Source organism: Piliocolobus tephrosceles, chromosome 3, assembly GCF_002776525.5.
Source record: "Piliocolobus tephrosceles isolate RC106 chromosome 3, ASM277652v3, whole genome shotgun sequence".
Classification (NCBI taxonomy): domain Eukaryota; kingdom Metazoa; phylum Chordata; class Mammalia; order Primates; family Cercopithecidae; genus Piliocolobus; species Piliocolobus tephrosceles.
The window spans coordinates 111110666-111137485 of record NC_045436.1 but is presented as its reverse complement, the minus strand read 5'-3'; the positions used below and the strand labels follow the sequence as shown (position 1 = coordinate 111137485).

General features: G+C 41.1%; 1 protein-coding gene across 2 annotated transcripts in view; it reads left to right on the top strand.

Moving 5' to 3' along the window:
* FRAS1 (Fraser extracellular matrix complex subunit 1) overlaps nt 1–26820 on the top strand; it is a 452974-nt gene that overhangs the window by 207237 nt on the left and 218917 nt on the right. For both annotated transcript variants that reach the window (XM_023222483.3, XM_023222482.2), the window contains exons 15-18: nt 12345–12488; nt 20191–20331; nt 21980–22120; nt 23474–23650. In XM_023222483.3, the coding sequence (XP_023078251.2) occupies nt 12345–12488; nt 20191–20331; nt 21980–22120; nt 23474–23650 (603 nt within the window). The remainder of the gene's footprint in view (nt 1–12344; nt 12489–20190; nt 20332–21979; nt 22121–23473; nt 23651–26820) is intronic.

The window sequence follows — 26820 nt, the reverse complement described above, 5'->3', positions numbered from 1 at the left end:
CTTTCTTTCTTTCTTCCTTCCTTCCTTCCTCTCTTTCTTTCTTTCTTTCTTTCTTTCTTTCTTTCTTTCTTTCTTTCTCTCTCTCTCTCTCTCTCTCTCTCTCTCTCTCTCTCTCTCTCTTTCTTTCTTTCTTTCTTTCTTTCTTTCGAGAGGGAGTCTCGCTCTTTCATCCAGGCTAGAGTGCAGTGGCACAAACTCAGCTCTCTGCTACCTCCGCCTCCCAGGTTCAAGTGATTCTCCTGCCTCCTGAGTAGCTGGGATTACAGGTGCTCACCACTATGCCTGGCTAATTTTTGTATTTTAGTAGAAATGGGGTTTCACCATATTGGCCAGGCTGGTCTTGAACTTCTGACCTCAAGTGATCTGCCTGCCTTGGCCTCCCAAAGTGCTGGGATTACAGGCGTGAACCACCACGCCCGGCCTCTTTTTTGTTTGTTTGAATTGGCTTATGATTTCTATTATTTATTACCTTTTTTTTTTTTTTTTTTTAAGGCAGAGTTTTGCCCTTGTCATGATCTTGGCTCAATGCAACCTCTGCCTCCTGGATTCAAGTGATTCTCCTGCCTCAGCCTTCCAAGTAACTGGGATTACAAACAAGTGCCACCATGCCCGGCTAATTTTGCATTTTTAGTAGAGATAGGGTTTCACCCTGTTGGCCAGGCTGGTCTCAAACTCCTTACCTCAGGTGATTCGCCTGCCTTGGCCTCCCAAAGTGCTGGGATTATAGGCTTGAACTGCCACGCCCGGCCTAAACCACCTGGTTTCTAATCTTGCCTCTGTCACTTACCTATTCTTTAACTCCACGCTTCAATTACCTTATGGGTAAAACAGGAACGTAATATCTGCCACATTGTACTGCCATGAAGATTGAATGAGTAAATTCACATACTCCATTTAGGGCAGCAGTCCTCAACCCTTTTGGCACGAGGGACTAGTTTCATGGAAGACAACTTTTCCATGGACCGGGGAGCTGGGGGTGGCTTCGGGATGAAACTGTTCCAGCTCAGATCATCAGTCATTAGTTAGATTCTCATAAGCAGCTGCAACTTAGATCCCTCACATAGGCAATTAACAATAGGGTTCGCATTCGCTCCTATGAGGCAGAGCTTGGTGACACTGCTTGCTCACCCGCTGCTTGCCTCCTGTTGTGTGGCCCAGTTCCTCACAGGCCACAGACTGAATCTGATCTGTGCCGGGGGGTTGGGAACCCCTGGTTTAGAAGATGGTTCCTGGTGTCTAGAAAGCCTTTCATATAAGTTTAGAGACTTGGGTTCTGCTTTCCATTGTCCTTCTTCCTTGTTCCTTTTATCTCATTTTCCCTTTCATTGTTTTTTGACCATTGTTCTGGGTCCTGAGTACATGAAGCATATAAAGTAAATAAGATTCACTCTTTGCCTATAGTGAGCTCACAGTCAAGGCAGGTTAGTTGTTGCTTGTGGAGATGTAAAATAAAACAAAACAAACAAAAACAAAAAACAAAAAGCCTTTGAAGTTTATTCTATATTGGAGTGCTATATGTTCTCAGATTTTGAGATGTAAAGAAGCAAGCAACTGAACATTTTACAGGATTATAAGGGATAGGATTATTTTGAATGGCAACTCTACCACTTGCTGCAAGAGGCCTTTGGCAAGCCATTTAACCTCTCGCTTCAATTTTTTTCAACTGCAAAATGGGGATGATATTATCTACTCTAAACCATTATCATGAAGGTTAGAAAAGCTGTTTGAAATGTATAAATACATTATGCCTGGCCTTAGTATGTGGACAATAAAAAGCAACTATTGACATTATTGAAACCATTCCTTTATTTTTCAACCTATAGAGATAAAAAACAAATAGCTTACATTAAACAAGAAGTTTTCTGCCATTAATGTCTTATCTAAAATAAAATCTGCTTTTATATGTTATGGAGAAGTAAATATATAGAGAACAGTATACTGTATTCTTTATAGTAAATTAAAATCCCTTTTTCTTTAAAAAGGAAAGAAAATTTTCTTTAAGTGCTCAGATTAAATAATGAGAATCTATGATTATTTGTTTCTTAGCCAATATTGTGACATATTTAGAGGAAAAGTTTATAATAAAAAAACCTATAACATTTACATCTAGGATGTTGACCTAGTTGACATTTAAAAGCTATGGCCTGAGCAGAGGACCTTCTCAAGTTAATTATTTTTTGGAACTATGGTTGACTGGAGCAGCCAGTCATTTGCAGAAATGAAGCACTGACCCTGCACTGTCAGGTCCAAAGCGGTGGAGGTTTAATGGGTCTTGGTGTTGTGTTCCAACACATGACTTATCCCAGCCTAGCTGTGTACTGGGTGGACCTCTTGACAATGGCACCTATGAAACTAGGTGTTCTGAAATCCAGGAGCCCTCCTCACAAGACAGGGGCCCTCCTTGCTCTGTTGGGATGGTCATTGCCAAGGTGGTGTCACCTCCGTAGCCCTTGCAACATACCCCAGGATTGGAGGATCAGTCTCAGTTTCATTGCCAGGTCACATACTCAGTTTAGGGGCCCTGCATGTTTCTACCACTGCCTTCACTCATTTTGTTCTACTCTTTACATCCTATGCATTGTTCAGAACTTCTTTGGCTTTCTACAGCAATTATGGTCTCTTACTAAATTTTTGCTGACTTTCTCGTAAAGGTGACTTATTTCTTCAAGTGGTACCTCCTGTCTCTCCCATTCTGTTCATACATAAATATTGGTGGAGCCTCTTCTATGTACCAGGCCCTGTCCCAGACATCAGAGATTCAGAGTGAAGCAGACAGAAAACTTCCCTCTAGTTAAGGAATTTAACTTCCTCAATGGGAGGAGAGTGTCTCTAAACAAATAAACAAGATAATTTTAAATACTTAGATAGTTATCATTACATGAAATTATTATTATCGGTGCTATGAAGATACTTTACAAGGGACTATGATAGGAAATGATCAGTCATTGGGCAGGGCCATGTCATATGCTTCTGAATTTCACATGGTGCTAAGTGTATCTATGGCCCTTTGGAATAATTTTTGATAGAAAAAATGTGATAGACCATTGCATGGAGAGGAATGGACAGAAATGTACAGGTATGACTAAACTTTGGCTTACATATGACCCATATGACCTATCTTCCAGTTGGCTTCTACTATTTGCTCCTTGTCCTCAATTTCTGGCTAGTTGTGGCCTCAGGAAAATTACAGACTCTCTATTTTTCTCACTCCTCTTTTTCTTCTCTTTTCCTCATGTTTGACATAGTTGTGTGCTTTATCAGAGTTGGGAAGATAACTCATAAAATAAACTGTCTTCAAAACTTGGGTCGTGTCCATGGAGTATTTCAGGCCATTCAGAAGGGAAGACAATAGGATTGCCTTCCTAGAATGTAAGTTGTTTTGGAGTAAGCAAGACCCAGTGAGGCAGGTGACAACAGTGTTCCAAGGCCCCTCTCTCTTTGGATATTATATTCATGTACAGAATAAACGGAGAGAAGAGGGAAAAACAGCTGGTGGTGTTGTGTCTGGGACCTGAGCTTTGGCAGGAAGCTGGCTGTGTTTGGCATTCGTCTTTGCCACTTCTAGACCTTCGCTGTATATGCCAGAAGACAAATGACAGAACAAAAGTATCACATACCAGCAGAGAAAGCCTTCCACTGATGCCACAGAGTTTATCTTTCAGACAGATCCCATTCTTCCTGACAAATCTGAATCCATATTTCAGCTATGGATTACAAACTAGTGACAAGTCTTCCGACTTTCTGCCCAGTTTGGAAGGTTCTCAGTTATTTTAGCAAGACTATATGGCATACATTCTTTCTCTTCTTCATTCCCCACCCAAGCACTGTCCTTGTTCTGCCCTCCCCTGCTTCTATGCTGCCCACAGAGCTAACAGCACCTCCCTGTTAGTGCTGCTGAGATCTGAGCAGCTGTGTTAGTACAGCCAGGAGGCCTGAGAACTCCCCCCATCAAAAGGTTGTTTTGGTTGGCGGTCCCGCCTTTGGCTCTTCAATTTCAGAAGATATCACTGGAGTAGAAAATAGGCATTTAATTAACAGGGGCCACTGGGTGTGGGATTTGGGAGAGAACACAGGGAGTCCTAGCAGCTGTGGGTTTTCAGTGGTCACAGAGGATGAGTAGAAGCTGGTGGTCGTGAAAAGCCTTGGATTATACCTGTGTTGCCGATTCATGAATCTAGGTAGAGGGGCAGGAGATAGAAGAGATAACTTTACCAGATACTCCTGATGAGCTGAATGTCTGGCCTTGTCCTCTGACTTATGAACCAATGAAAAGTTCATGTGGACCTGCCGAAGTCTTCATTGGCTGGGACGTAATTTCCTTTGGTTCAAGTTCTGTGTCTACCAAAGACCCTGCTAAAAATTCAAGTATGTTACCCAAGACAGGTAAATCACAGCTGTATCACAATCATGATTATTAGGTTAACAAGCTATTTACCTAGCATGTACCTTAGGGAAAAGGACTGTAGCTTTCCTCCCTCCACTATTAGGAAAATTACTAAAATTCCCCCCAAGTACCAAATGAATTTATGTTTATTCCAAAAAATAATAAAAGTCAATAAAATACGAAGTATAATAAAAAGTCAGCTAAAATTCCTAACTCAAACTCCCCCAAATCACTACTGTTAGTATTTTGGTGTATATCTTCCTAATTTATAAAGATATCTTTCTGTGTGTCTATGTGCATACACTTTTTTTTTTTCAAAACTAAAATTGTTCTCTATTTACAGTTTTATTGCTTGCTTTCTTTATGTTATTACTTATCCTTCTACAACATCTTTTTAAAGCTGTTGTATAATTTTCCATCTCTGGCTATGCAGTCATTCAGTTAGCCAGTCCTCTGTGGTTTGATATTTGTTCCTAATTTTTTAAATTATATGTAACCATGATGCAAACATTTTTAGTAGAAATTGTGGTAAATATTTTTGAATCAATTTTTAGACATGTGACTGCCGAGTCCAAAGGTTTATGTACGGTTTTTAAGCTTTTTGACATGGAGTAACATATTACACTCTTTTAAGAAAGTTGCACTAATTTGTACTCCTACTAGAAATGTATAAGGTTGCCTACTTGCCAGCACTCCAGTCAACACTAGGTATTACAAGCCTTCTTAAATTGTCAATTTGATTGACGTACAATGAAATCTTGTTTAATTTTTTTCTTTTACGTGTTTTTGGGATTCTTATGAAGCCTGTGGAGTTAATCATGCTCGTCATTTTCACCATTGTTCTGGGCCAAGCTGTCCTCTTGCTTATTTGTCTGCCTATCCATCCGCCTGTCTATTCCTTTTGTTATCATGCCCTATTCCCATTCCCCTTCTTCCCAGCTCCCCTTTTAAATAACTACACTAATGTGATTTAGTGTATACTTTTTGTATGCATATGCTTTTATTGTTTTGTATGCCTGGGTAGATATTTCCTTCGTTTTTTGTGTGTTTGTTTTGTTTTGTTTGAGATGGAGTCTCACTCTGTCACCCAGGCTGGAGTACAGTGGCATGATCTTGGCTCACTATAACCTCCACCTCCCAGGTTCTAATGATTCTCCTGTCTCAGTCTTCTGAGTAGCTGGGACTACAGGCGTGTGCCACCACACCTGGCTAATTTGATTTTTGTGTATTTTTAGTAGAAACAGGATTTCACCATGTTGGCCAGGCTGGTCTTGAACTCCTGACCTCGAGTGATCCGCCTGCGTCCGCCTCCCAAACTGCTGGGGTTACAGACGCGAACCACCACACTCGACCAGATATTTCCTTCTTTCTTGACTCTTTTTTTTTTCTCACTAAGCACTGTTTCTAGGATGTACACATGTTGTTAGGTGGTGCAAAAGTAATTGCAGTTTAAAAATGTAATGTGCATGTCTCATCCAGTGCATCTAGTTGCTGCTCTCCTGTTTGGTTTGCGTATCTCCAGCTTTTGATGATGCTGAAGATTTTTTTTACTGTTCGTACTTTTTTCTATTATGAAGTTCCTCGAGTACTTATGAGTTTTCAGAATATGTGGAGACCAGACATTCTCATTTCAGGTGGAAAGCCTTCAACTGGCAAAGGAAGGCAGTAGCGGGCAGAGGCCCGGTCTGGGAAGGGACAGAATATTGGAGTAAAAGGATCAAAAATTGTGATGGCTCAGATTTCTTTGGAACTTCTTTTAAATCAGCCTGGAGTTTTAGCATCTCAGGCAACCAGGCTTGGCCTCTTGTGGGGCTGTGACTGGGGAGGGGGAAGTGGTCTTTCAGGCATCAGGGCCTCACTAAGGTAATTCCAGTCACTTTCAGAGCTTTTGCGGTTGTTTTGTAGAGGTTGCAAGGAAAGAGCTTCTAAGTGTGAAGCCCCTGGGAGAGGCTGGAGCTCCTTCATATGGCTGCTGGCTGAATCCCTGCAGGCTATAATTCTTCCCTTCCCTTCCTTCCTTTCTTTCTTTTTTTTTTTTTTTTTTTTTTTTGTTGAGACGGAGCCTATATCTGTCGCCCAGGCTGGAGTGCAGTGGTGCGATCTCGACTGCAACCTCCGCCTCCCGGGTTCACTCCATTCTCCGGCCGAGTAGCTGGGACTGCAGGCGCCCACCACCACGCCCGGCTAATTTTTTGTGTTTTTGGTAGAGACGGGGTTTCACTGGGTTAGCCAGGATGGTCTCGATCTCCTGATCTCGTGATCCGCCTGCCTCGGCCTCCCAAAGTGCTGGGATTACAGGCGTGCGCCACTGCGCCTGGCCTCCCTTCCCTTCCTTTCTAAGTGAGCCAACCTTTCCTGTAGTCTTTTCCATCCTTCCCCCTTCTGTCTTGTGTTGACCTTTAATTTTGTCTCTTTAAAACTGCTTTGCTTTTGACAGCAGTTGAGACAAAATGCAGATCCCCCCATGCCATTCATATGATCACACACATTCTCTGCTTTTCCAAACTTGTCATCTCTCCATGTCCTCATGAATTAGGTACAACAAATATTATTATTTCCGCTTTACAGATTAGGAAACCAAGGAACAGTGAAGTTGAGTTCAAGACAGAAAAGATTTGTCATCCAACAAGAACTTCTTATTGAAAATTTACCCTCCTGATAATACTTCAAAACTTGGCGAGTACTACCTAGTCATTGTGAGACGAGAATGAAAGCTGGCAGTTGCCACAAACTGGATAAGAAACAGAATGAAGGAATTTGATTTGCGTATATCACACCTGCTTGTGCCTGAAGTTTGGGCTTTTTCTGTGCAGTTGTGAGTAAAAACATCTTGGCAGTTTGAAAATCTGAACTCCAGCCTCACTGATGAATCTCAGAGGAACTACAGATCAATTGTGCTAATTCTCTGGAAACTTACACCAAACGGTCACAGAGAAGAGCACACGGGTGTCTGTATCCACTGCTCTGGGTCTCGGAAGGCTTTGTGGAAAATAAGGTGATTATAGGGAGTGCTTTTAATGTTTCCCTGGAAAAGGGCTGCATTTTATTCTTAGAGAGGTGTAGCTTAAAAAAATTTTTAAAGCAATTTTCTATTTCAAAAGTATCAGATACAAAAAGAGTCGTGTTATTTTTAGAGTAGGGTTTCAGTAAAGAATTGCGAAAAGAAAAGTGATTTGTTCCTTTTCATTTTTGAAATGAATTGCTGAGGAAGCCCACACATGTCTGGTTATGCTCCAGAAAAGTCAGGGACCTTACCAAATAAATTATCTGCTGCATGTGAAACAAAAAGACAGCTTTCTCTTATTCACCCTCTTTTAAAATTTATTGCCACAATGTTCACAATATGTAATTCAAACCCTGTGTGATCTGAAATGTATCATAAGAGAAATTATGGTGAAAAGTCAGGGAGTGACCTCTTATTTTTTATAATAACCCAAATGTAACAAAAGCCACATGTAAGAGATAATCTGTGGTAGCATATGTTCAGTGTTAGAAATTAGAAATCAATTGCAAACACAGTGGGATTTTTGCTAAATCAGTAGATGATAGCTGTTCTTGCCACAGAGGGGAAAATGGGTAACTGTATGAGAAGATGGGTATGTTAATTTGTTCCTCTCTCTCTCTCCATATATACACTAATACTCTTTATATATATATTTTAAGGTATACAACATGATATTATAAAGTATGTGTATATATATTTAAGGTATATAACATATTATAAGGTGCATATATATACACCTTATATAAAACATAAAATATAAGGTGTATATATATACTTAGCCTTATAAAATATAAGGTGTATTAAACATAAATATATATTATTAAATATATATAAGGTACATATTTAAGGTATACAATGTGATATAAGGTGTATATATACACACCTTTTTATAATGATGTATATATAAATATATATACACACACCTTATAATATCACGTTGCATACCTTAAATATATACCTTATATATAAATATATGTATAAATTATATATACACCTTATAATATCGTGTTGTATGCCGTAAATATACACAATACAATTTATTTTATTTTATTTATTTATTTTTTTTTGTTGAGACGGAGTCTTGCTCTTTTGCCCGGGCTGGAGTGCAGTGGCCGGATCTCAGCTCACTGCAAGCTCCACCTCCTGGGTTTATGCCATTCTCCTGCCTCAGCCTCCCGAGTAGCTGGGACTACAGGCGCCCGCCACCACGCCCGGCTAGTTTTTTGTATTTTTTAGTAGAGACGGGGTTTCACCGTGTTAGCCAGGATGGTCTCGATCTCCTGACCTCGTGATCCGCCCATCTCGGCCTCCCAAAGTGCTAGGATTACAGGCTTGAGCCACCGCGCCGGGCCAATACAATTTATTTTAAAGAAACCACGGTGGAAGTATATCATTATAAGAAATGACAGCTCAGCATATTCCTGTGTTAAAATAAAAATTCCTTCTGCTGTAGTGTCTGGCCATGGAACATGTCTTTTACGTAATATGTAAAAAAACAGTAGGACCACTGTCATGTTCGGTACTCTATATAGATGCAGCATCAGTATTTATCATCATAAGCAGATTTGGACTTCAGCATTTATTAAGTACATATTACAGCTTCAAGTTTCTCTTAAGTTATGTCTTAAGACTACGACCTTGTGGTGAGTTGCTTCCATGTAGAAGGTAACTAAAAGGATGAATCCCCCATAACCAATTTTAAAAATCTGCTGTACATTCATTTAGCCTACACTTAATGAGTGTAGGTGCCAGGCATCAGTCTGGATACTGTGGGTTTATGATGACTAAAACATGGTCCCCGTTTGGGAGGGTATTGAATTCCATTGAAGATTGAGTTCCATTGAGATTGATTCGTAACTGAGTAAGTTAGTACAGTAGGATAAATATAATAAGAGAGGCATATGCAACACACTGCAGGAACATAGAGAAAGGGTATTAGACAAGTTTAGCAAAGCTTCACAGAAGTAGTGACAACTTAGGATATATAAACAGGAAATTAAATATAAACAGGATTTTAGGAGCTAAGGAAGGAGCTGGAAACACTGTGGGCTGGGCAAATCCTGTGTGGGGCATCCAGAACTCACAGATGGGCACATGGCACACGTAGGGTGCCCTGCTTTATAGAATTGGTATGCGTGGAGAGGTGTAGTAGAAGATGGAGCTGGAAAGTTAAGGAGAGCTCAGTTTGTGGGGGGCCTGAATGCCATCCCTAAGTCTGTTGATTGAGGCCATCCTGCTCATTCTTTGGTGTCAGTCCTGATTGGTAACACCAAGGGTATAGTAAAAATATCTAACAAGCAGTATGGCACAGATGCACATCAGAGAGAAGGAGGGGGACCCCCAGACCTTCTCCTGTGTCAGACCTTTGTTTGTGGAGCATGATGTCGGGTGGAGATTCCGAGGATGAAGCTCAGGGTGACAGCCATTTATCAACCAGTTTGAAAGTATTTTACTATTTTAACAACCAGTATAACTGCATGTCTGTGCTGCTATTCCACCAGTCGCTGAAGAGAGCTAGGGAGCTGTGCTTTAATTTCTTATATCCTTTGCACCTCTGGACAAAGATGACTTCATTCCCTGCAGATGTCTTGAGTTACTTTCTTTTCTCCCCACTGCCAGAATGAACTCCCTAAAAAGCAGAAGTGATCATTCCACTGCCCTAATGAAAACTTTCCATGGCACAAAGTCCAAGGTCTGCACCCTAGCCCATCTGAACTTGGAAGTCTGACCCCTGTTGTCTTTTTAGCCTCACTTTCCATCCATCATATCCTTGGCACTTATGCCCAGTGCAGTTTGTGCAATGTCACCAGTGCACCTAGGCAACAGAGTGTCCTAAGTGTTCCTGCAGCAGACCTCAGATAACATGGCTTACCTGTGGCCAGCTGGGAACGTGCCTTACCTGCGTCCTTGTGTGCTTCTGTTGAATGTTGATGTATCAACTTGGCATAACTTTTTAGAAATGAGAGCAGATTTTTTGTTTGTTTGTTTTGGTAATGACTTTAGATCAACTCCAGAGTGAGTGAGGCAAAGGCATGAACAGTCATTGACTCTTCAGGTGATGACTACAGTCTGTAATGAAAGGGTGGTAGAATACCTGAATGCCAGGCAGATTTCATGTGTGTTAAGGGTAGAATTTGTTACTGAGATCTTTGCATCCACATCTTTAACTATAATTTAGTACCAAGTAAATTATAACTAAAACTTAACCTAAGCTTAAGGATAAGTTTATCCTTAAACTTATCCTGCATATGGACAATATTCTCATGTAACATTTATAAAATATAAATAAGGAGTAAAATATAAATGAAGTTACTCAAGAGACATTTGTAAAGCACAAGTAGTGTGCTTGGTACAGAGTTAACAAAACAGAAATAGGCCCTGCCCTCATGGAGCTTACAGTCTCACAAGGGAACCAGATGATAAATAAGGAAATTTTCCTTTGTCTCCACTTCCCACCCCACTAGTCCAAGTCCTCTCTCACCTGGGTCATGCAGTAGACTCCGTGCTGGTCTCCTGCTTGCTAGCAAGTCCTTATACCCTCTCTACATGGCAGCCAGAGAGTGGTTTGAAACATCTCAATCAGATCTTCTGTCTGTCTTGTCTGAGCTCATTTATGACTTCACATGGTAATTAGGATAAAAGTCCTAATTTCTTTCCTTGGTCTCCAAGGTCAAGTTTGACCAGGCCTCTGCCTATGGCTGCAGCCATGGATCATGCCATGGCCCCCCACTGTGCCTCGCAAACTCCAGCCACAGGGGTAGCCCTCAGTTTCCCCAAACACATGTGCTCCTTCCCTCCTCGAGAGTTGCTCGTGATGGTCCGATTCCGTATGGCTGACTGCCTCTCATCCTTTTGATCTACAGTTGGTCCCCACCACCCCCACCACTGTTACTCTTTATTGCAGAGCCCTTTCTAGCAGTTAATGCAATTCGTAATCATCCCTACCGTTTTTGGGGAGAAAAAGTATCTGAAATTAGGACTTGCTTATGCAGTTTAGAACTGAGAAGAGAGAATTGGATCTTGAGGTTTGCAAGGCAGATATCCTTCCTTCTGCCTCCAAAGGGATGCCTTCTTGAATTACTAAGGTAGGGTTACAAAGCTGCTTGCAAGCAGCAAGGCATTCATTCTACCTACCAATTTTGGTAAGAATCAATGCCTCTGCAAACTAGTTGGTGCTCCATTGTGAAGGAAACATTTTAAGAATTAGGATGTTAGGGGTTAGCCATACAGTTAGCCAAATTGGAAAAAATTCAGTTATTCAGAATAGGTCCTTCTGCAGAAGTGCTAAGGTGAAGAGTGAGCTTGAAGAGTAATCAAAAAAAAAATCAAATGCTGAAGGGGAGAACATTTTAAAATCTTAAAGGAGCAAGTTATAGTAAGAAATTGAAGGTATAAGAGAAGAGCAAGCTTTGTGAGTTCTTAAGACACATGTTTAGGACAGATAATACTGGGGGGAAAGAGCTAGACAGGCAAAGTATAATAGATGTCAAGTAGGACTGGGTCCTCAGAAGGTTGGATCTGGGACTAGAGTCCAAGGTATCCCTCCTCAGCTGATTCTGATGGTGCTGCCGTTGGGAGGTGGTGATCCTGTGGATACTCCGTGGTGTGATTACAAAAGGCAAGGGGGTGGAGGACCATCTGATTTCATTAACCAGTCCATCTTTCTCTAGAAAGTTATGATTTCCTTCTCTGTAAATCCCATTTCTCAAAAACCTCTGATTTCCTCTTCTGAATCCCTTAGCAAGACTTTACTGAAGTTATACTTCTGGCCAACAGAAACAGTTCCTTGGAGAAGAGGGTGTTGTGTTTGTCCTGAGGTGTGAATATGTCAATAGCAGTTTAGGAACTAAGGAACAAACTGACATCCTCCTTGTGAATTCTAAAACATTTAAAAGAAAAACGATGACCAGTCCTTTCTGCTGTAGGCTACTCACTGATTTTGCTGTTTGTCTGCAGTCTGCCATGAGTCCTGTGCAAGTTGCTGGGGCCCAGCGGAGAAGCACTGCTTGGCCTGCAGAGATCCCCTCCACGTGCTGAGAGATGGTCGCTGTGATAGCAGCTGTGGAAAAGGCTTCTACAACAGGCGGGGCACCTGTAGCGGTGAGTGCTGGGTTGTGATGCCGACATATCCTTCCCTTTTTCTCTTCCAGCATCTCTTGTTGTACTCAAATCATAGCACACCAATGTTTCTTTTACTCAACATATATGTGAATAGCTGCTGAGATTAATCTTTGATTTAGATGTGTATAAAACACTTTTCACCAGTGGGATTCCTCTTAATTACCCCACCAGTATGCTAGGGTTGGGGTGCTCATTCTAGCCTTGTCCTGCAGATGAAGATAGTGAGGCTCAGGTGGCCTGCTCAAGACCCACAGCTGGAGGGAAAGGAGCTGGGCTCCCACCCAGTCTTTCCTTTCCCCAAATCCCAAAGTCTCTATCAACACCAGACTGCCTTCCAAATGTACGTGGGCACAAAGAGACTCTTAGGCCAGCGGAGGGCAGACCCACCTTTGGTGTTGGTGCCACTGACTTAAAGCTGAGCAGTTATTATCCATTCTACCTTAACACACGTGGCTATAGCAACCAGAGTTAACCCAGCTTAGTGCTTCCTTGAACCAGGCACAGTTCCAAGTGCTTTATAAACATTAACCCACTGAGAGGCAGGAAAGTCAGGAGGGAAAGCATGACTTTCGGCACATTAGTCAATCTCTCTGCATGTCAATTCCCACTTATGAAACGGGGATATTAGTAGCACCTGTGGAAGATACAATAACGGGCTCCCAATGATGCCCTTGTCCTAATCCGTAGAATTGTGGTGTGTTCCCCTGAATGGCAAAGAGGACTCTGTAGGTGTGATTAAGTTAAGGATCTTGACATTAGGATATTATCCTGGATGATCTGGGTGAGCCCCCGTATAATCAATCACAAGAGTCCTTATATGAGGGAGGCAACAGAGACGAGCCAGAAAAGTAGGGTCGAGGATGGGACCAGAGGTTGGAGTGATAGAGTGAAGTAAGGAAAATGCCATGAACATTCAGGTGACTTTTAGAATCCGGGAAAAGGCAAGGAAACAGATTCCATCCCTAGAGCATCCAGGCAAGGAACAGATTCCACCCCTAAAGCTTCCAGAAGGAACCTTGATTCTAGGACTTCTAAACTCTAGAACTATAAGATGGCAAATTTGTGTTGTTTTAAACCAAAGAATTCATGGTAATATGGTAATTTGCTACAGTAGCCATAGAAAATGAATACACCCCCAACTCAGAAAGCTGTTGAGAGGATCGAGTTAAGATATGCAAGCACTTAGCATAGTGCCTGGCACATAGTAAGCGTTCTATCAGTGTTTGGTGTTTAATCCTCACAATTTCATGAGGTAGATATAACCGTTCTCATTTTCCAGATAGGAAACTGAGAGGGTAAGAAACTTGCTTAAGGTCACACAGCTAATAAGGGGTAGAGTTGGGATTCAAGCTTAGATATTCTGGCTCTGGGTCTTAACTGCCTAGGAACCACTCTATTGCTCATTATAATGTGGTATTTCCTTATGCACTTCTGCCTGTGTTTTTTTAAATTTTCCTTTTCGTTATCCTTTCCCCCTTTCCACCTCTGCACCTTCTTCTGTGTCTTCTGCCAGTCTTTAGATGAACTGGCTACCCCTGTGGGCATTGCCAGGTCTGCAGGCATCCTGACAGTAAATGAAAGGTTTAAATTGAGTTTACCTTGATGGTCATACCTATAGAGAAGCCAAGAGGACTTTTTTTTTTTTTCATAACTAAGTCCGCCAAATCAATAAAAATGTGTAGCTCATAAAACTTCCTTGAGTTATTGTCCTCGTTTTGTTCACTGAGCAGGGCAACAGCAAAACTGAGATGATTTTAGGGACTTGACAAATCCACTTGTCTTAGAGAAGAGAGATAGCCCTTGGCAGCTGCTTGCTTAAAGCTGTGCAGGGATCCATCAGTATTGCCAGTGTGAAAAATCTCACCTGGTATCGATGAGTCACAGGTGGATTTTATGTGGATTCAGGAGAGAACAAGGAAAGAAAAGCCAGGTTACCATTAACCTGAGCATGTTAATCTTTTTCTGCCAGCATCACTTTCCTGCTCAATTAAGCCAGATGTATTCTCTAAAGGTCGACAGATGTCAAATTTGCACTAATCCAAGGGCCTAAAGGCATTTACCCTTTAAGTCCCCTGGGATGCTGGTTACTGTCACTGATGGAGGAACGGTGACACTGACCTGCCACTGAGACTGTACATTATCTGGATTTAAAAACAGGAATAGTTAATGTGAGCCTTGAGGCTGTGAGAGGTGGGAATCTGCTTTATCTGTACACATTTTGAAAAGCATCTGAAAGAAACTTCCAGGCAGGAGGATGGATCATAGCTGACATTAGTCAACCAATGAATCAATGGATCTACAAGTAATTACTAAACACATGTCATGTGCTTAGCCTGATGCAAGAGTTTGTGATGCCACTGGTGTTGACCAACAGGCCTTTTAATACACAAAACTGGAGCTTATACTTTTTATAAAATTGTTACCATTCTCCAAGTTTGTATCAAAATGACTTCAGAAATGTTCACAGAAATATTTCTAAAACAACAGTGAGCCAACTCACTGATTGGTATCGGAATGTTAATTAAGATGTCGGATGCTGATAATGCTGACTTATTTCCATTTCAGATTAGTGCTATTCAAGATAAAGATCAGCTGGTATGGGTTCAATAATTTATAACCTACCAGCCCGTATCTGTAGAAATCTCAAAGTCAAGTGCTTAGAAAAAACCAGCATAGCCTGTTATGAAGGGTGGTATGCCCTGGCTGAAAGGTCTTACAGTAACCAGGTTCACCTGTGGTATGTGTATTGTGTTCTACAAATATTAGATATAAAGGGTGGTACAATTCAAAGGAGGAAACCTCCTCATTCTTTTATCTTTTAAGTGTTTATGCCATTATGAAGGCCTTTTTTGACTGTAGCTAACATAATAAATCAAAGCATAATAAATCAGAGGTTTCTGTTAGTCATTCTCTCTCTTTCTTTCGTTTCTCTTTTTTCCCTCCTTTTTTCTTTCTCCCTTTTCTTTTTTTTTACTCTTCATTTCTCTTTTGCACCCATGCAACCATTTTTTAAAATATTTTTATTTTTGGCCGGGCGCGGTGGCTCAAGCCTGTAATCCCAGCACTTTGGGAGGCCTGAGACGGGCGGATCACGAGGTCAGGAGATCAAGACCATCCTGGCTAACACGGTGAAACCCCGTCTCTACTAAAAAAAAAAATACAAAAAACTAGCCGGGCGAGGTGGCGGGCGCCTGTAGTCCCAGCTACTCCGGAGGCTGAGGCAGGAGAATGACGTAAACCCGGGAGGCGGAGCTTGCAGTGAGCTGAGATCCGGCCACTGCACTCCAGCCCGGGCGACAGAGCGAGACTCCGTCTTAAAAAAAAATATATATATATATATTTTTATTTTTATGAGCTTATCTAACTGGGTATTTTTATTTTGAGTGCATGTGTATTTCATTTTCTTAAGTGAGATGTTACAAACTGCGTGCTATTTCCTTCTTTTCTCACTCAGGAGTACATTTTTAAGATGTACTATGTTGTTCTCGCCCCTAGCCCTTCACTTCTCACTGCTGTGTAGCGCTCCCTGGTGTGCCCCCCTCATACTACCCATCCATGCTCCCAGTGATGGACTCCCTCCTTTCTCTCCATCTGTATCACTAGAGAGCACCAGGGAACAGCCTCAAATGTGTTCCTTTGTAAAGCTCTAGAGGGAGTTTCCTGAGATTTATATCCAGAAGCAGAATGACTGGTTTTTTTTGCCTCTGCATATTCTTCATTTGACCCAGTAGTGCCGGGTTACTTGCCAGAATGGCTGTGCAATCTACATTCCCAAGTATGAGGGTTCACTTATCTCCACATCCTTGCCGCCACTTGGCATTATCAAGATTCTGATTTTTTCTGATCAAGAGTATAAAGAGTCAACCCATTAAATTTGCCTATTTCTGAGGATTAATGAGTTTGAGCATATCTTCAACTCCTGTTGGTCTTGAAGTTTCCTATTCTATAAGTTACTTTTTAAATGTGCTTTTCTCATTGTTCTATTGGCCTTGTCTCCTTTTATGGAGTTCATTTTATGGAGTTTCCTTGTATGTTGTAGATAGTAGCCTTTTTTCAGTTTTAAATATGCAAATTTCTCACTCTGTTGTCTTTTAACTTTGAATATAATGCCTTTGTTAAACAATAATCTTTAATTCATTTTTTTTGCTTCAAGGTTTTTCTTTTGAAATTTTAATAAGACCTTCTCTGCTAAGGTTCAAAAGTAAATTATTCTGTATTTTCTTCTATTAATTTGATGTTTTATCTTAACTTAGGTTGTCTATATATATATATATATATCTATATCTATATATATATATATATATATATATACACACACACACACACACACACATATGGGTTTAAGTAGGGGTCCCATTTGACTTTTTTCCATTTCACGATTCGGTTTTCCCAACATTATTTAGTCATTCAGTCTGGCCTTCCTTATTTCTCTTTATTGTATATTAAATTTCCATATATACATAGTTCTGTCTGAGCTATAAGATATGGAAATTTCTAACTTTCCATAGTCTAAATTTCTGTTCTTATACCACTATTAAACTATTTTGTTCATTAATTTCTATGGCTTTGTAGTATGTCTCAATATCTGATTGGGAAAATTTCCTTTCCTTTTCAAAGTTGACTTAGCTATTCATAAACTTTAGAGTACATTTACTGAATTCTTAAGAAAACTCAGCTGGGGCTGGGTGTGATGGCTCACACCTGTAATCCCAGCACTTTAAAAGGCCAAGGCAAGAGGATGGCTTGAACTCAGGAGTTTGAGACCAGGCTGAGCAACATAGTGAGACCTCGTCTCTACCAAAAATTAAAAAAACAATTAGCCAGTTGTTGCAGTGTGTGCATGTAGTCCTAGCTCCTCTGGAGGCTGAGGCAGGAGAATCACTTGAGCCTGGGAGATTGAAGCTTCTGCGAGCCATGATCATGCTGCTGCACTCCAGCTTGGGTAACAGAGTGAGACCCTGTCTCAAAAAAATAAAGAAAGAAAGAAAACTCAAGTGGAATTTTTATTGATATAGCATTGAAGTTATAGATTAGTTTGGGGAGAAATTACATCTTCCTAATAGTTTTATTTAGATTTACAAATTTCCCTCTAGGCATAACTTTAGGTGTATCTTAAAATGTTTGATGTGCAATGCTTTTATTGTTGGTCAATTCTAATTTCTAAATATTGCTGCAATTTTTCCTTTCTAGGGAATTGCATTTAGCTTTCAGATTACTCACTTCTGTTGAGACGTCAGTTCTAGAATTAGAAACCTCAGGAGTTTTTGTGGCATGTGGGAGGGAAGAACACTTTTCAGATTAATTTTCATTTCTTCCAGTCCTGAGTTGAGGGGTGATTTTCTTTTTCCTTGATATTAAGACCATTGCCATAGCCCATTCTCTTACTCTACACATTTGCCTGTGGACAGATGCTGAATTCTTCAGGATGTGAGATGGAACATTTGGCCCCATCATTTAGCGTCTTTTTTCTTATGTTCTCAAAACATTTTTCAGGAGGTTAGCAGGGTGTAGATGGATTAAGGGAACAGACAGAATAAATCTCAGCAGTTCTCTATTTTTGAAGCATTGATTCTCTGTAGCAGAAAGCTTTGCTTTGTTTATTTTTAAAGATATTAGCCAACCAGCGTAGAAAAGATTAAGTCACAGACTTGCCTGTGACTGCACTCTCCCTCACCTCCTTCCACCTTCATACAGAGACCTTTCTCTGCTCTGTTCAAAGCCAGTCTCTCAACTGCACTTTTGCATATGTACCCCCTTTTCTCCTAGATCTGCTTTCACCAATCATTCAAACTCTTCTCTTTTAAAAATCCTTTCCAGGATCTATATCTGCCTTGAATTTTTATAATATAAGAAAGACAAAATAACCTTTTCCCCTTTCAATTATTTGTTTCCCTCTCCCCTTCCGTTCTCAGCCTGAGTCCCTCAAAGGAACAGTTTATAATCATGGCCTTCACTTTCAGTTGGTCTAATGACTCCACTGAAATGTGTGGCACAGGACACCCACAGCCTGGTTCCTAGGTGTAGTGAAACTTTTCAGATGTTATTTGTCCTCTCTGCACCTGTCATGACTTTCTTTTGCAAACCTTTTTCCTCCCTTAGTTTCCCAGTCACCATGCTCTTTTTTCTCTTCCTTATCTTTGGATCATTTCTTCTTGGTCAGCTGTACTAGTTTTTTTTTTTTTTTCTTCTTCTTCTTTTCTTAAATGCTGATGCTACCCAGGTCCTTGCCTACTTCTGTCTTATCCTGCATAGTTTTCCTGAATCATTCAACTAATTTTTAGTTTCAACAATTGCTTGTATGTGATGACCCCACACCTCTCCCCCAAGCTCCAGAGCTGTAAGTCACATTGCTCCCTGGATTGTGCATGTTCAAAAGTGAGCTCATGGCACTCCCCCCACCTATTCTCCTTCCTGTACTCTGTGAGTAACATCACCTGTCCCCCAAGATAGACCCCTGGAAGCCATGTGAGATGGTTTTTTCTTCACTGCTCTCAAATCTCTCACCACCTCCACAGTTCTAATTCAACCCTTAATCATCTTGCTCCATGCTCATTGCCATGGTCTTCCAGCAGGGCTTCTAACTCTCCTCTTCACCCTCCAAACTGAGGCCAAAATGATCTTTCTTAGACACAAATACAGCCATGTTTCTACTGTGTTTAGAACTGCAGGGGTTCAAACTCATTGCCTTTCCTAGGATGAAAATTGAGACAACAGAGTCAGGCCATAGGTTTCTATAATCTGGCCTTCCCACTTTTCCTGCCAAATGAAACTGCTGTTTTCCCGGGCAGCCTAGTCTCCTCCCAGTTTTTGAGACTTGGCTTACTTCGCGGCCTCAGCCTGGAGTACATTCCCATCAGCCTGACGTGGTCCCACTGCTTCCTAAGACAATGCTCAAGGGTCACACCTCCATGAATGCTTTCTTGACTTTTCTACCTCTTACCCCCACTCTCACATTTTTTTAAAAAAATTTTCATTGTGCCTATATAGATTGATCTGAGTGATATTTTAGATATTTCCAATATTGTCTATTTCTTTTCCTGTATTAGACTACTAAGCTACTTAAAGTGAAAACTTAGTTGATTTGGTTTTTGTGTTTCTACCCCCTGGCATAAGACCTGACACAGACCTTAACAGGTGTTTTAGGGGGTAAACAAATAAGTGAATGAGATCCTGAAAGACTGTGTGAAGTTCAGCAATTTTAACATAATTTTCGTAGCATGACCTTACTTAGTAGAATCTTGACTTTCTAAATTCTGTCTCCAAGTAGCGTAGAATAAAGGATAAAATATTTGGTACATATTTATGCTAAAAACATTTATTATTTATCTGAAATTCAAATTTTATGGAGCTTCTGGTATTTTTATTTGATAAACCTGGCAACCTCACTTCTAAGGCCATTTTAACTTCGAACCTCATATTAAGTTGGTTACACTGGTGGGTGTGCCTGAGAGTCTTTGCTATGCTTAGGTCCATGAATAATTCTTCAATTCTCTTTCAACTGTGAAAACAAAAAGCACAGAGTCCGATGAAGTGTTGGAATCAAGGAAACAGAATTCTGCTGAGTAGCCAGAAAATGAGATTATGATATTGATACCCATTGTGGATATTGTAAAGAACAGACTTCACTGCTTCTTTTGCTCTGTATTGCCTTTCTCTGATGGGTTTTTTGCCTTCCCCTTAGCTTGTGACCAATCCTGTGAGACTTGTGGGCCCAGTAGCCCCAGGTGTCTTACCTGTACTGAGAAGACAGTGCTACATCATGGGAAATGCATGTCTGAATGCCCTGGTGGGTACTATGCTGATGCCATTGGCAGGTGCAAAGGTAAGAGATGGGTCACCACTATCATCTTCAAAAAGTATTGAGTACGTGTTTGACTATACTTGGTGCTATATACTGCTCATTTGGGAACTTGAGTGTATGATGGGAAAGCATTACTTTAAAAGGGATAGCTTTTTCATTATGGAGCCAATGTGTATTTGGTATGAGAGTGGGAGATATGGGTGGATGCTGGGGGACTAGAGTGCTTTCATGAAGGACTTGCGCATATTAATCATCATTAGAGTTCATTTGGTCCTTTTGAAATGCCCAAGACATCTTTAACATACAGTCCTTGTTTACTTGCAAACCATCACTAACTTAGGTTGCAGATGTAACAGAATCATTTCTTATATGACATGTATGATGTAGGTCATATATTGACAACTATAACATACCACAAAAATTAAAAAGTTAAACCAAATTTGATAGCTAGTAAAGCTAAAGTCTGTATCTATTGAAAACTTGTTTTTGTGTGCTGCTTATATATTGTTCCTTTCAGACTTATACAGCCTAAACTATGAAACATACCCACTTGAGACTTTATAAATTTCAACCTTATATATATACCTGACTTGTGTCTTTCCTCACAGATAACTCTGAGAACTTCTTATTGCCTGGAACATCTTGATCTGCCCTCCTCTCTGAAACATATGCCCACTTCCTCATGTTTACCTACTATCTTATAGTGCAGGGTGTTTAGACCCATCTCAACATCTCTCCTTAGCAGCCTCCCCTTTGCCTGCCAACATCTTTACTCACCCAGTGTTCGCACCTTTCCTCTGTGTCCTGCCCCCGCGTTCTCATCCCATCTCTACCCACCACCCCCAGCTCCTGACCATGGTCCTGCAGAGTCTTCTTCCCATATCTCACTCCTGACCCCAGTCCTGCTAGAGGCTCAGCCAGGCCATGCCACCAGCACCTATCCCTTAGAGTCAGAGATGTCCCTGTTAACACCAGAGCCAAAGCAGGGGACATGTATTACTAACATTGTCATATGTTGTGGTCAGAGTCGTTACTGTAATTGTTACTTCAAATCCTAGAATGTTAAAGCTGGAAGTATCTTAAATGATCATTTTGTCCAACCTTTCACTGTGCTCATACCAAGAAAACTAGGCCAGGAGAGACCTAGGCTTGACTGAGGGCATTGATGAATTGGTGGAGACACTGGTCAAAATGCCAGTGCTTCCAACACTCCGACCCACAGCCTTTCCACTCTAATCCATTTAGGCAGTGTGAGGTTTAGGTCCAGACGGACCTAGGGCTAAATCTCAGCCCTGCTATGAATAAAGCCTGAAATCGTGGGTAAATTTTTTAACTTCCAAGACCTCAGTCTCCTCATCTATAAAATGTAGTTAGTAATAACTACCTCATAATGTTGTTAGGAAAATTAAAAGTGACAATGTGTAGAAAGTGCTTAATACAAACACTAAATAAAGGGTAGCTAATAAGCAATATGTAGAGCATGGTTAAATGGTGGATAAAGGGCCATGTGGGCAGTTCAGACAGTGTAACTACTTCCTAACACATTTTCCCCTTGGTTTGGTGTGACATCCAGAGGGGACTAAGTCCCAGGCTTGCGAAGCCCAGCCAGGAAGTGGGCGCTTTATTCACTCCTGTCTCATGGTGTTCTCCCTCTCGCTTTCTTCCTCAGTTTGTCATAACTCATGTGCCAACTGCTCTGGGCCCACAGCCTCTCACTGTACAGCCTGCAGCCCCCCCAAGGCTCTGCGTCAAGGCCACTGTCTGCCCCACTGTGGAGAGGGCTTCTACTCTGACTACGGGGTCTGCAAAGGTATTGTTGGTGTCACCATCATTCTTGAGAGGCTGTCCCACAAGAACATAGATTTACTTCTTTCAATAATATAACTTTCCAGTGTAACTTTTCTTCTAGTGTATCTTTTATGGCTATCCATACATTATAAACATTTTTCATTACGATAGTTTTGCGAAGGGTTGATCCGAAAAAAATTCATTTGAAAATTTGTGAAGACACTCAAAAGGTTATGATTTTTTTTTTCTGGCTGTTTTTAGGGGGAATGTTATTTTCTTTCCTGTACATTAAAACAAAATAGAACTCTTGCCTCCTTTCTCTACTCGCCTACCTTTGCTAATGTTTTTCTTAGACTTCATTTTGTTTTTCCCTGAAGAATTTCTTTTTGGTAATGATACTGCTGAGCAAACTGAGAGTCACTAGCGATGCCTTTGGGCTGAGTGAAATGGCAAAATCTTAAATAGCTGTTTGCCATAAAGGCTTTGGGCTCCTTGGGAGGGCGATATCATTTAAGCATTTTGAAACTAGAATATTGGGAACAAACACTTTAAGTGAAATCAGTGTATATTTATTTGTACATCAGAATTAAGTGAAATCACTGTATATTTATTTGTACATTGGGATCCTTAGAACAGAGTTTGAGAATAGTTACAAGAAGAACGTATTTGAAGTAGGAAAGCTGCAACAACTGTTTTGGAAGAGAAAATTGAGAGAATCTTTTAAAGAACAGGAGAGTTAATTGTATTCAAATGTGGGCACCAGATAGTTTGACCACCTTATTTGGCTTTGCTTTTCACCAGTAGCCAGGGTAAGCAAAACACGGTGATGGATTATGAAACATTCATTGCTGCTCAAAGGGGCCTCTTTCTTGTCTAGAAAAGCAGCCTTAACCCAGATAAATTCTAAGAGGAATTTGTTGCCTGGACCCCTATGTAGTGGGTGATGGATGACTCATAGGTAATAACACAACCACCATTTTTGCAAAAGATACAGTAATGGCTTCCATATGAATGGTTCTAAAAAGCTACGATAAAAACCAAGGGTGTAATGTTAAATCGTCATTTAGTGAGTGTGTTTCTCTGGAGAACCAAGCTAATATTGTCCAGTTTTCTGGTTTTGTTTGTTTGTTTGTTGTTGTTGTTGTCTAGCCCGACAGTCCTTATGGGACCTGGAAGATGTGACTGGTTAACACCACCCCTCACTGTTCCTTTCACAAACATTATTATCACTCTGTGCTTTATATAGAACATTAGAAAAATAATATGCTGAAACGCTGCGTTTGCTGAACTTTTCTAAGTGGGTTTGATTTAATGAAAGATTTGCAACATATATTTGATCCTTGTATTATTTTCTGCCTTTTATTTCCATTTGCAGCCTGTCACTCCTCCTGCCTGGCTTGTATGGGTCCTGCGCCCTCTCACTGTACTGGGTGTAAGAAGCCAGAGGAAGGACTGCAAGTGGAGCAACTGTCTGGGGTGGGCATCCCCTCTGGCGAGTGTCTAGCCCAGTGTAGAGCCCATTTTTACTTGGAGAGCACTGGCATATGTGAAGGTAAGCATGATTTGAGAAAGTGTTAGGTAGCCTCTGGGCTTACCTCTTGAGAGATCCTGTAAGGTGGGACCAAAGCCAAGAAGAAGATCTATGTTTCATGTTAGAATGGTTCCAAGATGCTTGTGAATAAAGCAGGAGACCAATGTGCAAAAGAGTAGCCCCTATCAATAGCCTCTCTCCCTTTGTGAACCATAGATGATCGTAAAGAGCTAATCCCTTTGACTCTACCTTTTCCAAAGTTCCATTCGTGGAAGTCTCAGACAGAAATTCTTTCAGGGAGCACTATGTGTAGTTACAAAAGACTCAGAGCTCATTGTAGAACTTCATTTATTATTTCTTCTAATTTGCTACTCTGAATATGAATTGGTCCCTTCAGGACAAAATCTGGACTTCTGTCAAAATTTAGAAGTGATTTCTGCTGTTTGCCTTGGCATATCATCTATAGAGAATTGATGACATCCGGAATAATTTGACTCAATAGCCAGGCCATCTATGAGGAGATGAAAAGGAAGGGTATAGTTTCCTTTCTATTCCCACAAGTAGCTGCCTTGCTGTTGGGTGAATAGTTTGACTCTAACGCTACCTAAAACAAAAATCATTAATTTATATTTTTCATTGTAAACATATGTTCATTAAAAATTTTATAATCTACACACTACCTAAACCCAATTGTGTTTTCCATTTTGTTATGATATCTGAGTCTTTTTTCATATTCATAGCTTTGCGTGTTTATCTTTGTAATGTAACAGTAAGCATGCTGCAAATTCAGTTTTGTATCCTACAAGTCTGCTGACTGAAGTGGCCTCCATTTCAATATACCCTCACAGGGAAATGTGGGTTTCAAGACTAGGTTAAAAAAATTTCAGACACAAGGTGTCATATGGCACAGTTGGAAGGATGCAGAATTGAAATGCAGAGACCCAAGACCAGACACTTAACCTCTCTGAGTGTTTGTATTCACAGCGTTAGAATAGGCTGATATGTAGCCTTTTTGCCAGGCTCAAAGATGGTGAGGAGTGTCGAAGTTGCTGATAAATTGTGAAGCCCTCCTGCCCTGTAGGTGCGAACCTCCCTCCGTATACTCAGGTGTCCTGGAACATGATGAGGAATCCCCTGCTCCCTGGGAGGCTACAGACTCCAGGGGATTTTCATCGTGCCCAGAAATTGAGGGCAAGGTCGCTACTCTCCAGACATCCTGGTTTCTACCATGTATGCATTGCCCAACCTCTCTGTGGCCATTTAAACTCCCATGGCTGTTTTCATAACCACTTGTGGAATATGGGCATCTTTGTTGCTGCCGAGTCCCAGTGCCATCCCAAGGCACACGCCACACAGCCTTCTCCTGTGGTCTGGTTACTTCCAGGTGCCAAAGTGGAGGGTGATGTGGCTCTTTCCTTAAGGACCCCACAGACTCCAGTGGGAGGGGAGGTGCTGGGGAGCAAGGGACGGGAAAAAGCATTTTTCTCCTCTGTTTAATTGCTTCTCCGTTTTCTTCAGTGGGTTTAGGTTTGCCAGACAAGCTTCCTCCAGCCACTTCTGCTTTCTGGCAAAACCCATATCCCCTAAAGAAGATAATTATAGTGCCTAGCCCTGCTTGATATGAGGAAAGTACAAGGATAAAATAGAAACAGAAAGCATAACTTCTCTCTTCCTCCCAGTCTCCCGCATTGTTACAGAAGTGATTTGTGATTTGATGGAATCTGTGAAACTAGTCTGCATAGTTTTACACAGCCTTGAACTGTGCACCCTGAGGTTTTTAGTGGAAACCACAGAGGAATTAGACCTCCAGGAACACCAGTCTTTCCAAGAATTCAGAGAGATGCTAAGTGAGACCCTTGGCTCTTGTGGCACATAGGCTGAAAGCAGAGAAGCTAGAAAAGCCCACAGAAAATTCCTCACTGTAGCCTAATGATTCTGGTTTTCCCTTTGGCACAGTGCTCCCATGAAAAATCAAAGTGACATCTTCCGAGATCACTGAGCGCAGTTAGGTGCTTCTTACAATTTTGAGCACCACATCAAACATTCAAAAATCGGGAATTTGGAGTGAGTTCAGAAATAGTTAGAATTGTAAATAATTAAAAAATTAGAGTGACCAGGGTTTTTTAGCCCAGAAAATAATATGACTATTTATTCAATACCCACCATGAGTCAGGCACTGTGAGAAGTACCTTACTGATTTTGCTCACTTAGTCTCAGTGCCAACCTTATGGGATCAGTAGGACAACTATTGTGTAGGAGCAGAAACTGAGGATTGAGGAAGTTGAGGTTGTGATGTGCTCAAAGTCATGTAGCCAGCACAGAGTAGAATCCAGTAGGAACCGAAATCTGGTATCCAGTATCCGTGCTATAAACCGTCATGCTACTGTATTCCAGTGGCTAAAGAGTTCATATGACCAACTGTTCAAGGTGGTACTGCTCCTAGTCTCCTTTCCATAGAGGGAGAGAAGCGCAGCATACTAATGCTTCAGGATTGGAGCATCTTACATTTAGAAAACATCCTTGACAAAGGGAAGGTTTCTGGGAAGCCCTTTATACAGTCACCTTTTTAAAAGATTAGAATCTGACTGGGCGTGGTGGCTCATGCCTGTAATCCCAGCATTTTGGGAGGCCAAGGCAGGTGGATCACCTTGAACTCTGGAGTTCAAGACCAGCCTGGCCAACATGGTGAAACCCCATCTCTACTAAAAATAAGAAAAATTAGCTGGACGTGGTGGCATGTGCCTGTAATCCCAGCTACTCGGGAGGCTGAGGCAGGAGAATTGCTTGAACCCAGGGGGCAGAGATTGCAGTGAGCTGAGATCACGCCATTGCATTCCAGCCTGGGCAACAAGAACAAAACTTTGTCTGAAAAAAAAAAAAAAAAAGGTTAGAATCTAATTCTGCTGGAATGGTTTAATTGTGGTCCCATGTGAAAGGACTGAATTGACCTCTTGAGTCCCTTGTAGCCCTGTGACTTTATGCTCATTAACATAATATTATTAGGTATCCTACATATAGCTGTCTACTCACGTTTATTAGCAAATCCCTGTGCAGTCTCCACTAGGTAGGTTGTTGTACTCAATTTACAGGTGAGGAGAATGTGGCAGAAAGAGGTTAATTGAGTTGCCTAAGATTCCATTGGGAAACCGAGCACAACTACCAATTGTTTCCAACCTTACCTGAGTGTTACG